This window comes from Camellia sinensis, chromosome 8, assembly GCF_055761805.1.
Source record: "Camellia sinensis isolate YWXY chromosome 8, ASM5576180v1, whole genome shotgun sequence".
Lineage (NCBI taxonomy): Eukaryota > Viridiplantae > Streptophyta > Magnoliopsida > Ericales > Theaceae > Camellia > Camellia sinensis.
The window spans coordinates 46,823,082-46,835,678 of NC_138968.1; the positions used below are offsets into that span (position 1 = coordinate 46,823,082).

At 36.5% G+C, this 12,597-nt stretch overlaps 1 protein-coding gene across 2 annotated transcripts; it reads right to left on the reverse strand.

Annotated features, from left to right (window-relative positions):
* Positions 1-3,567: 3,567 nt before the first annotated feature.
* LOC114286021 (uncharacterized) lies at positions 3,568-12,371 on the reverse strand. Of its 2 annotated transcripts, XR_003637384.2 has the most exons (5): positions 11,838-12,371; positions 5,346-5,766; positions 4,270-4,342; positions 3,814-4,074; positions 3,568-3,628 (listed from the first exon to the last, which is right to left on the reverse strand). XR_003637384.2 is itself a non-coding variant. In XM_028229106.2 (4 exons), the coding sequence occupies exons 1-4, from the start codon at positions 12,142-12,144 to the stop codon at positions 3,895-3,897; spliced, it is 981 nt and encodes a 326-aa protein (XP_028084907.2). In that variant the 5' UTR covers positions 12,145-12,371; the 3' UTR covers positions 3,662-3,894. The 2 variants fall into 2 exon arrangements, 1 of the variants encoding a protein (XP_028084907.2); XM_028229106.2 differs by lacking the exon at positions 3,568-3,628 and having other exon boundaries at positions 3,662-4,074.
* Between the last annotated feature and the right edge of the window lie 226 nt (positions 12,372-12,597).

A 12,597-nucleotide genomic window follows, 5' to 3' on the forward strand; every position in this document is an offset into this window, starting at 1 on the left:
TGTTTGATTGGGGGGATTTAGGGGGGAGATTATTCATTGTTTGGATTGCTTATCCGAAGGAGTGAGTAGTCAATTGTTTATTATTTTTTTTTTAATCCGCCGGACATGGAGTCCGATTGGACTCCTTATCCCCCATATAGGGGATTATACTATCCCGGGAGGGAGGTGTGAGACAATTTTGGAGGGACTATTTACTATTGGGATTAGGTGGTAAAATGACCATTTTGACCATTTACTATTTAATTATGTATTATATTTAAGAAAATTTAATAAAATTTAAATGTGTAAATTTAAAAATAAAATAATTTTATTTAACTTTTTATTGATGATTTATTTATTTAATTTTTTAAAATTATTTTTTATAGATATTTTATTGATGTTTTATTTTAAAATTTTGTTTATGTTTTATTTAATTTCATTATTTAAATTTTAATAGATGCTTTATTTAATTTCATTGTTTAATTATTATTATTTTTAAAAACAAATTTATTTAAATTTTAATTAAAAAAACATATATTTTTATTGATATTTTATTTATTTAATTTTTAAAAAATACATTTATTTAATTGTATAAAAAATAAAATAAAATAAAATAAAATAAATTTTTATTTAATCTACCTAAAAATAATTAAAATATTAAAGATATGTTTAATATTACTATTATTTAAGAAACAATTAAAAAAAGATAAAATAGTCTTTTCCTCATTTATCCTATCCAGTCCGTCCAACTAAACATTGGATTTACTAAAAATAGTCATTTCCAAACATCAAATCCCATGAGAAAACAAACACAAGATACATATCTAATCTAACCAAATAGTCCGAGGGATTCACAGTCCCAAGATTCAAGTCTGATGGATTCTAATCCCCCCTTATCTAGTCCGTCTAATCAAACACACCCTAAGAAGACAAAAAGGAATTACACACGAGAATTCTAAATTACCTAGTGAATCCACGCCCGAATTGAACCGAACCTGATGTGCCTCTTCCACCATCGTTTTCACCGCAGAATTGATTTATCCAACATTGAATCCACAATGCTGATGTTGAATCCCCGATGATAAGCCACTCCGGAATCCATCGATAAACATCTCTCTTTTTGTGAATGAAAGAACAAAATAACCCTTGATGATAGTCAATATGAAACTCATTGATCAATCAATCATCCTCAAATCATCAAATAAAACAATACACAAACATCCTCAAATATAGAACACTCTGTTTTCTTTTTTTCTCTAAGAATCTGGACAGGTTAAACCCTAAAACATGCAAATGGCACATTTTATACTAAATAGAGCTGTGAAGACCACTTAAGCGCTTACTTTACCACTCGAGTAGTGTGACTAAAGATGGTGCTCACATATAGGCCAACTGCTCGAGTGATAAAACATACTTCCTAGAAGTTCAAAACATAAGCTGAAATACTAGATGAACCACTTCACCGCTCGATCCCCGTGCTTAGTCAGCGAAGTGGCAAATAAGGAATGCTCAAGTCAAAATATGGAATGTTAGTACAAACTTTTCGACACAGGCACAACTTGAGTTGGATTTGTATCTAAACTCTCCTAACTCACAGATATAATAGAGCGAATAAAAATACAACTAAATAGAATATTATCCAACAGGATTGTCAATTACAAAAACTTAACAGCTAGCACACTACACTGACTTGGTCAATGTTTATTGCATGCTCCTTAATTAATAACTTAACATAGTAGTCTTGCTTTTGCCACAAGAAATTTTAAAAAAATAACAAAATTGCTTTTGTTTTTGTTTTCTTGGTGAATCACAAAAAATGATTTTTGTCAAATGATACAACATTTATCTTCGTAAAAATCAGTGCCACCTTGACAATAAATATGGGTCTAAATTTGGCTAGGCCCGGTCCGACCCGACCCATTATTGGGTCGCACAAGCTCCTACCAAAATTTAGGCCAAGCCAAGTTGGCCCATGAACTAGAAAATTATGCCTAGGCCCAAGCCCAGACCCAGGGATACGAGGGCCTCGAACGGGCTATCAGGCCGGGCCAACAAGTCTAGGCTTGGGTTAGACTTGACAATTTTTTTTTATTTTTTTTCACAAAAATAACACTGGGGCTCAGGTGAACTTGGCAAGCCGGGCCTTGAGTGGGCTGATGTGGCAGGCTTTGGGTCGGGCCTAGTGGGTAGGGCTTCAAAACAGATGACCCAAGCCCAGGGTCTTAGGTAGGGCTCGAGTCTGAGCCTGGATGGCCCTACTCGCACCGAGCTGCAAGCAGGCTTTAGGTGGGCCACGAGCCGGTGGATCAAATTTACACCCCCAACAACAAGTCACTCACAACTGATTCTTCTTTTTATTTTTGTTATAGTTTTGTATCCATCTTAATGGACTAACTAATTTGTGGAATCAAAACCCACTGTTCATTAATGGAGGGCTCAATTAAAGTCGGGATAAAAGTTATCGACTGGCTTCAAAAAATTATTTACACTTATAAAAATCAAATCTAACACCATAAAGATAATACAACCCCAACTCTCAGTCTTTGACCACCTGGCAAACCCTTGATTTCACCCAATACTTGCCAAAACACCAATATGCATAATGATTAAACTATTGAATTAGGGATAGAGGTACATAGGGCTAGTGGGAAATTGTCCTCCATTTTTTTTTTTGGTGAATAGAGAAAGTTTTATAAAAGATCAAGAAGATTGGATAGATACATCAATGGCAAATTGTCCTCATTGATTTCTGGAAAATTACATTTTGTGTATAGCTTTAAAATTGTTTTCATAATTGTCCCCACCAAATACAGATTGCTCTCTTGTATAGATGTAGTTTGAAAATTGATCCAAGCTGAAATGTAATACATTAAAGGAAAATGTTTAAAACTTACAAAAAAAATTCTACAATTTAATTCAAAATGATATGGTTGCTACATGTCAACTTTTGATTTTTTATATACTCAATTGTGTAGAGCTTATTTCTCTTACCACATCATTATGATTTAGGAATTCAAATTGTGAGTCTCTAGCATTACTCCATATTAAGAAAAATGTTATAAGCCCCAATATCATTGTCTAGAAAATAAGTATATTCAAACTATAAACACATTATCTTTGTTTGGCCCACATCGTTTACACTTAATTAAGGTTGTGGTGCAAGGGATCCACTTGAGCATACTAGGTCAGATCCTTTTTATCGCTATTTTTTATCCAATTTTCACACTCTCTATCTCTGGTGTTCAATGAACCTATATGACAAGGCAACCACATTATTATGCCTAGTAACACATGCGGAAAGGCCTTTAATGTGAGGGTAATGCGAGAGATATTAAATTTTTTATTTGATCATTTATTTGGTAGAAAATTTAAGCCTATCAACACTACCGTTACCATTACAGTAACCACCACCATTATTTAAAACGAAATTTCCACCGTTGTTGATAATCTTGACTGTTGATTCCAATTTACTGGGCAGAGTCAAAATACTTCAATGGTTGGATGTCAACTCTCTGGCCATTCGCATAGGTATATACTCGTTAGCATGCTAATTACAACGAACTCACAAGCACATGGCAATTTGTTCAATTTGCAGAGTCAATACAACTACGTCATTATGTCATTCATTCACAATCGCAAAGAAATCCTTCTGCAGTCAAAACATGTAGTAGGTAGAGTGTGATGCTACAACCAACCATGACTATATTTTAGAAAGATCCATTTATGTACTTCAGGTTTATAACAATGGACTCTTTTTTTTTTTTGGTTTGTTTATCAAAAGAAAAAAAAAAAAATGTACAGCGGAATTTGGGAAAAGGATTACGGGGGGCTTACATTGCTATAACTTGTAGAAGCTGGAATTTGGGAAATATATTCTTCTAAACTATACAGAAAAAGTCAATTGGTTAGGTGGCCCTACTTCATATCCTGAAATGTATTCCTCGTCTCCGCCTCATCCAACTCACTTTCTGATATCTCCTCCTCGGGCAGTTCAAACTCATCAACCTCTTTAAAATAAGCTCTCTGCTGCTCAATAAATTCTTGTGGCAAATTATGTTTTGAAACATCTTGCTCTGGCATTAAGCGGCACCTCTTCTGCAAATAAATAAGTAAATAAAAACATTGCAGGCAGATTAAAAAGCTAACTAGAAAACCATCAATGCAGGATCTGAGAAAGGAACCACATAATACGGCAAACTTGACAGAAACAACCAAAATAAAAGAGAAAATTGACAGCATCTATTACAAATAAAATAAAGAATGTATGAGACCAGACTATGTGTAGCAAACCTTTTTACACTTTGGATGAGGAACAGTGCATGATTTGGATATACCAATATCTCCAGCTTGATTAAATTCATTCCTATTTGGAAGACAAGGAACATACAAGACAGCATCAGCACAATGGTTAGGCACATGGGCAGGGAACATATTGGAAGACACTACCAAAATCAAAGTCATTTTTACAATTGTTTAGAACATACACAGATTCCTTGTCTTAAATTGTTAATCAATCTAAATCACCCATAGGCACACAAGAAACAAGACAGATAAACATAGAACAAAAAGTTTTCGTCCCACAAATTGCCAGCTAGTAAGGGAGAGGCTAAGACTTATTCTTTCAGGGTATTTAGTGTCTAGTTCCAACAATTTACTAGTCAAAATATTTCATGCAATTTTTGAGAAATTTTCTTAAACCAAATTAGAATTGACAAAACATCATGGAAGAAAACAAAAAAGGTATTAGATAAGAGTGAAAATTCTTATTAAAAAAAATAAACAATCCAGAGATGCTCTGAACACAGAACTTCAAATCATGAAATACTCTACGCAGGTCTTGAGCCTTCAACTCAACCTGGTACCAAAATGAAAGAAAATAAGCCTGCCATATTTCCATTAGTCATTGCAGCAAACGAGACTATTTATCTTTTGTGAAAAACTTTTTCTAATTCTCATAATACACATTTATCAATGTAATGGTGTAACACTTTTGCAAGCTCCTCATACACAATTCAATATTATTGCTAAATCACTCATAAAGATGACATTTGACCTGATGAGATAGAGAGAGCTCAAGTTGAAAAGTTTGGCTGAATACAAAAGGTTAAACATCAGAAAATATTTTCAAGTCAAACAATAAATAAATCTTTATCAAAATTCAAAATATGAATTTCAAAAATGGAGACCTCTACAAGTTACAATATACCATATAACACACTATCCACAAAAAAACAAAAACACCAATGTACCCAATAAATCTACCAAAACCAACAATAAGAAAATCATATTAGTGAAGGTGCACCATATGTGTGTGTGTGTGTGTGTGTGAGAGAGAGAGAGAGAGAGAGAGAGAGAGAGAGAGTTACCGTATCTTCTTGGTCCTCGGCAAGGGAGGGCAACTAAACGGCGCATCAATTTTCTTCCTTTTATTCTTTGTATTCTCCAGAGAAGGGAAATTGATAGGCATTGAAACAGCCTTCCCATTATCCTTGGTTTTTCTCAGAGGGAATAAACTATGAGGCGTAGCGATTTCCTTCCTTTCATCCCTCATGTTCTCCACCAAATAGGAAGTGAAAGGCACAACAGCTGCCTTCCCCTTATCTTTCGATTTCTTCAGAACAGGGTATGTCAAAGGCACAGTATCTGCATTCACATTGCCCTTTGTTTTCTGGAGAGGAGAGATAGTATAAGGCAAAGCAACTGGCGTCCCCCTATCCTTTGTTTTCCGTGAAGTCTGTCTTCGACTGTATACTACAAGAGGATCAAACGCATCTTCGCTGCCATTTCCTTTGTAAAAGAAAATATACCAGAAATATTAATTCCCTGGGGAAAAAAATTTCCTTGTCTACAAAACGAATGAAAGTTAAGGGTCCATTTGGATTAGTTGTGGATTTCATATCAACGGATTTGAGGTTAATACATAGAAAAACAATGATAAGTTGAGATAAACGTTATATACATTTAGTAGGATCCTTATAGTTAGAAAGAGAATACTTAGCATAATTTCAAATAACTAGTTTTATATGGTGATTTCAAATCCATCAAGATTAAGCTATTTAACTCAAAATTTTAAATTCATAAAAAAACAATTATATCTAAATTTGGGTTTATTATTTTTGAATGATTAAGGCCCAACCCATGATTTGTGTTAGAATATAATATGTAAAGTGCTGCTTTAATAATTAGGTTAGTATAATAATTAGTATGCTTTAATAATTCTGTTTTCTCTTTTGGCTTGTAAGCTTGTAACTCCTCTATATAAAGGAGCTAACTCATAACATTCTATACATCAATTGATACATTATTCTCTTTCTCTATACATTAATACATTAGCGAGGTTAAGAACCTAATAATTTCGCTTCACCTGTGGGCGGCAGCCTCGTCTTGGCCGCCCGCCGGACCTCTACACCTACCTTCACTCAGCTTCCACAAATTCCATAGCAGAACTCCGCTGCCACTACAAGAAAATACAGATTTCGCGACTAAAATAAATTTTTTCGTCGCTGAAAGTAGTACAAATGGCCACTAAAATGGATTTAGTAGCCAAAATTGGTGACTTTTGCCGACTAAAAGAGTTTAGTCGCCGAATACAAGGCTTTTAGCGACTAAAAGGCAGTTTAGTCGCCCAATGTGGGGGTTTTAGCGACTAAAGGTGTGACAGTTTTTGGTGACTAAAATAATTTAGTAGCCAAAAGTGATGGTTTTGGCGACTAAAAAACAGATTAGTCGCCGATTGTTGGTGTTTTGCCTACTAAAAATAGTTTAGTCGCTGAAAGTAAAGCTTTTTGGCTACAAAAAAAAAAATTAGTAGCTAAAAACAGTCCATTGCCGACTAAAATTCAGTTTAGTAGCCAAAAGGGGACGTTTTTGGCGACTAAAAACAGGTTTAGTCGCCAAAACTACTTATTTTTAGGCGAAACTTAATTTTTTTGCGACTAAATTATAATTAGTAGCCGAAAATGATAGAATTGGCGACTAAAAATTTAATTTAGTCGCCAAAAGTGGCCTAAATTTTTTTTTAGTAGATAATTTATTTTTTACATAAAGTATATTGAATTAAAAAAATTATATTTATATATATTATTTTGTATTAATAGCGGTTAATATACTATATTAATAATATATATTGCATATATATTAATGTGATGATATTGTGGCATAGTGGGGGGAGTGTTTGGCAAAAGGTTTGGAATGTGGTGGTGGGATGTCTGAGGTTCGAAACCTGCGAGCAACACAGGTTCAAATTTTTTTTTTTTAAATATGCTTTTGGCGACTAAAACAGGTGGTCGCCAAATGTATAATTTAAAAAATATAAATGAGCTTTGGCGACAAAAATTTTAGTCGCTACAGAGTTTGTTTTTGGCGACTATAAGTGGGTTAGTCGCCCATACCTTCCGCGACAGTTTTCCAGTGACAAACATGCTAGGAAGCACGGATACGGGATACGGATACGGATACGATACGATCCGATACGGTGATACGACAAAATTTGAAAAACTAAGATATGGGTACGGCAGGGATACGTTCGTAAAAAATATTATTTTAACAATTTTTAATAATGCAGTATGCATAAAAATAAAACTTAAAGCAAAAGACAACTTGATAAAGAAGAAAGATTCCTACAAAACTAAGAGTCTTCAAGGTCAATAGCTTCAACTTGTTCCCTTCATCAGTGAATATCACAAGACCTTAGCTAAGGCCAAAGCCAAAAAACCATTCTTAAATAAAAATTTCAACAAATATACTTTTTTAAGTCATAAAGGATAGCCTAGGAAGCACGGATACGAATATGGTGATATGGGGATGTGGATATGGCGATATGTCAAAATTTGAAAAAGCATGATACGGGTACAACGAGGATACATTCATAATTTTTTTTTTTTATAATTTTAATAATGTAATATGCATGAAAATAAAACTTAAAGTAAATTAATAAATAAAGAGAGGGATTCCTATTAACCTAAAAGTGCTCAAACATTCATAAAACATCCAAAACTAAAAGTAAAAGCAAATGCAAATGCAAATTAAACATCATCCTTACATGCCAATACCAAAAAAAGAATGAGAGCAGAGAGAAGAAACGTGAGAGAGTGAGAAAGCGAGAGAGAAGTGAGAGAGGCAACAAGGATATATCAATTTGACAAATTCTATTACTTTAACTCTCACTATATTCCTCTTATGAAAGAATTAAACAAAATATTATAAGTAATATGTAACTTCGAGTATCCGATACTTCAAAATTAAGTATCCGATACTTCAAAATTAATAAAAAATTAATTAAGAAGTATCCGATACTTTTAAGAAGTATCCGAGGAGTATCGGTATCCGATAAGTATCCGATACGGATACGTCACCATTTTTGAAGTATCCGTGCTTCATAGCAAACATGGCAACTAAAAAATTTAGTCGGGAAAACCTAAAATCCGACTTTTGGCGACTAAAAAATCACTTTTGGCGACTAAAAATTTAGTCGCCAAATGTGTATTTTCTTGTAGTGTGCCACTAAACCCAATTCAACATTCACCTTAAAGATCAGAGCATCATCACCATCATCCATCTTGGTCACCTCCACCAACATACATGGGCTAAGACCAAGGCCTCTCTCTCTGTCTTCTCTGCAGAAAGGGCCGACCTGTCGGAATCTCGCATTTTCGAAGCCGTGCAAGTCGCTCACTCTATTCAACGACTTCCTCATTATAGCCACTTTAGCCAACCTCTCCGCAGCTCTCCAAGCCGATGTCGGCGTAAGCGGCTCACCCTTCTCATCTACCAATGCAGCCACAGCAGCATGGATGACCTCAGTACTGGTCCTTCTTTCATCTGGGATCGTAGTTTTTGTAGACACGGTGCCCAAAACCTGGCATCTTTCGCTTCCTGTTTTTCACACCTTCAATGAACTCTGGAATATTGTCAACAGTTCCAATCTCACCCAACATTTTAAGCACGGCCTCATTTGCTCCACCATGAAGAGGACCATACATTGCTCCAACTGCTCTAGCAAGAGCTGTGTATACATCAACACCACTTGACGCTAGATGCCTAGCAGCAGCTGTGGAGCAATTCATTTCATGTTCTGCATGTAGTACAAAGAGAATGTCCAGCACAGGCACTAGTCGAGGATTGGGTTTATAAGACCTATTACCTAATGAATCTAGCATATATAAGAAGTTTTCTGAATAAAAAAGGTTGCTAGAGGGAAGAACAGGAGGCCTTCCTGCCATCCTCAAATAAGCAGCTGCTGGACACCGACATCTACGAATGGGGTTGGGGCCAATCTTTTCATTGCCCTCCGCTCCGCCGTGGGCGGCAGATCCCTTCTCTGGAACCTCTCCGAGCCCACCCCATGCTCTCTAGTTTTTCAAACCCATTTTACTTTTCTTCTTTTATTTCTTTATTTTTTCTTTTCATCCATTTGACACCACCAAACACTTTACACCCACTCTCTCTCTCTCTCAATCCGGGAAACAGATTTTCTCTCTCACTTTACTTTTTCCACCACCCACAAAACATTATCATCACCATTCCACCAATACTAATATATATATATATATATATGTCTCTTTTTATTCCATCACACCAAACTTATTGGGCCACCTGTCCACCCATGTTGGCTCCACTTTTCATTTCAAAAAAAAAAAAAAAAAACAAAACAAAACAAAAAAACCGCAAACCAACAAACACAAATTTTCATAACCAACACACAAATTTTTGATGCCACCCGGTTTGCACAACAACCCTTTTTTTTTTATTTTATTTCAATCGAGGATCAACCCTGATCACAGTTCTCCACAAAAAAAAAAAAAAAAAAAAAACAAACAAACAAACAAACAAACCCACCACCAACACCATAACCGCATTTTTTTTTATTTCCAGTGACACCTCCCCCAATTTCATTTGCCACCAACTTCGTCCCTCGCCTTCGCCACTCTTGATGATTCTGCCTCCGCCTTGGCCGCACTTCCAAATGTAATTACTCCCCGTTGGCCGTCAAATGCAGAGTATGAGGACACTCCGAATCGGGCCTTGGAGGTGGCTTGCCATTTCAGCTCCTTATTCTCCTTCTTCAGTGAATTGATCTCTCCTCAAGAATCTTTATACATCTGTTGCAGCAGGGAGAGTTGCGCTGACAGTTGATACACTTCAAACGTCCTAGTCTGCAGTCAATGGGACAAGTTCGTGACCGCAGTCATGGTCTCGACACATGACTTCAACGTATACGAGTTCGTCTCAATGTCCGATTGTGTTGCCATTATCTGCTCCACTGACATTTCTGGATAGCTGAGCACAGAGGACGGCAGAAGGTCGCTTGGTTAAGGTTCAAGGGCAACCACATCGGTTATCTCTCTTGTGGACTCGTTGAGGTCTGGAAAGAGGGTGAGCGGACCACGGGAAGAAGAGGCCATGTTATGGGTTGCCGAGTGTTTCATATGTTACAGAGTGTTTTCAGGGTTTGCAGCTCTCTGAGAAAAGCTCCCAGAAAACGAAGAGGTTTTCAGCCTATTTTGTTTTGCACAGCCTCAGCCTCAGCATAGGGCTCCGTTTAAATAGACCATGTAACAAACCGGAAGCGCAAGCCGAGGCCGACACATCGCACGCCGCTAGACGCCATAATGTCGGGCACGCCTTTTGATGGATTGGGCACTTCTTTTGAGAGCGCGACTTTTGAGGGTGCGCCTTTTGAGGGTGCGATATATATATATATATATATATCTATTTATGTATGACTTTTGGACAGCCTATATACACAAACATACCGCGTATTCTCCAACGGTCTGACACGACCACACAGCGTCTGCTACATCGGTCTGGCATGACCCCGTAAACTGTCCCAACATTGATTCCAGTTAGCTCCTACAACGGCCTGACACGACCACACAATGTTTGCTATATCGGTCCGACAGGACCCCGTAAACTGTCCCGACATTGATTCCGGTTAGCTCCTACAACGGTCTAACACGACCATACAGTGTCTGCTATATCGGTCCAGCATGACCTCGTAAACTGTCCCGACATTGATTCCAGTTAGCTCCTACAACGGTCTGACACGACCACACAGTGTCTGCTACATCGGTCCGGCATGACCCCGTAAACTGTTCCGACATTAATTCCGGTTAGTTCCTACAACGGTCCGACACGATCACACAGTGTTTTCACCAACGGTCCGACACGACCATACAGTGTCTTCACCAACGATCTGACACGACCATACAGTGTCTCCTATCCTATTTTATTTTATTTATATTTTATTTTCCTGTTTTATTACTCTCTCCAAACTCAAGTTGGTTCCTATCCTCCTTAAGTTTGAGGGGGCTGTTAGAATATAATATGTAAAGTGCTGCTTTAATAATTATGTTAGTATAATAATTAGTATGCTTTAATAATTCTGTTTTCTCTTTTGGCTTGTAAGCTTGTAACTCCTCTATATAAAGGAGCTAACCCATAACATTCTATACATCAATAGATACATTATTCTCTCTCTCTATACATTAATACATTAATTCTAACAATTTGAAATCCACATCTACACAAACGAACCCTAAAATATATAGCTACATCTCTATAACTCAACGATTGACAGTTTTTAGTATTAAACCCAACTTCCTAACAATCCAAATGACCACTGACCACTGATATACATTTAGACATCCAATAACAATCAGAAATAAATGATCGAACACAAAACTGGAGGAACATTCAAATCATACAGTCCAAAACTGATAGAAGAAAATCATCGCGATACCAAAATATGGAACAAATTGAAGTACTATTAAAGCCAGTGATCATGTTGTTACACTACTAGCACAGAACAATTGAAATTTATATATATATATATATAGAGAGAGAGAGAGAGAGATTACCGGAATTGGTAATGGAAAGAAGAGGAGGAGAGGCAGGAGGCTGTGGGATGTTGGTAGGGTTTGGAGCATTTTCTTTGAAATTAGATGATCCGATGCTGCTGGTGTGGGATTTGGTGTCAGGTTTGGTTGCAGAAGATGAAACGTGGGGTTTCGAATTGGGATTCGGGAATGGGGGTTTGGCGGAGAGGGAGGAAGAGAGCTTGCGAAGAATGGTGGAGGTGGGGATCACGAGGTTGCTGCTATCAGACAATGGTTTCCTTCTCTTTGACGACCACGATGCTATACTTCTCTCTGTCTCAGCTTCCATTGCTTTCAATGTCAGGACATTCTTCCTCTACAGAGAGAGAGAGAGAGAGAGAGAGAGAGAGAATCCAGTGGAAGAACCTGGGTTTCTAATGGCGGCAAAAATGGTTAAATTGAGAGAGAGAGAGAGAGAGAGAGAGAGGAGATCAATTTGGTGGTGTGGTGCAGACTTTCAAGAGGGACACTCCAGAACACGCAAACCAAGCTTGGCCCATGTCATAAGCCTAGCCCAAACTAAGTTTGGTCCATCTTCTAAACAAGTTTGGAGAATATTTCTTGGGACAATGAAAAAAAAAAAATCAAAGTTTTAGTTTTGTAATAAAATAAATTTTTAATTTTTAATTTTATTAATTTTAATTTTAATCTTTTAATTTATTTTTTTATTTTTGTTAAATAAAACAGACAAAAAATAGTATTTTAATCATTAAACTATATATACAAAATGTCTAAAATACCA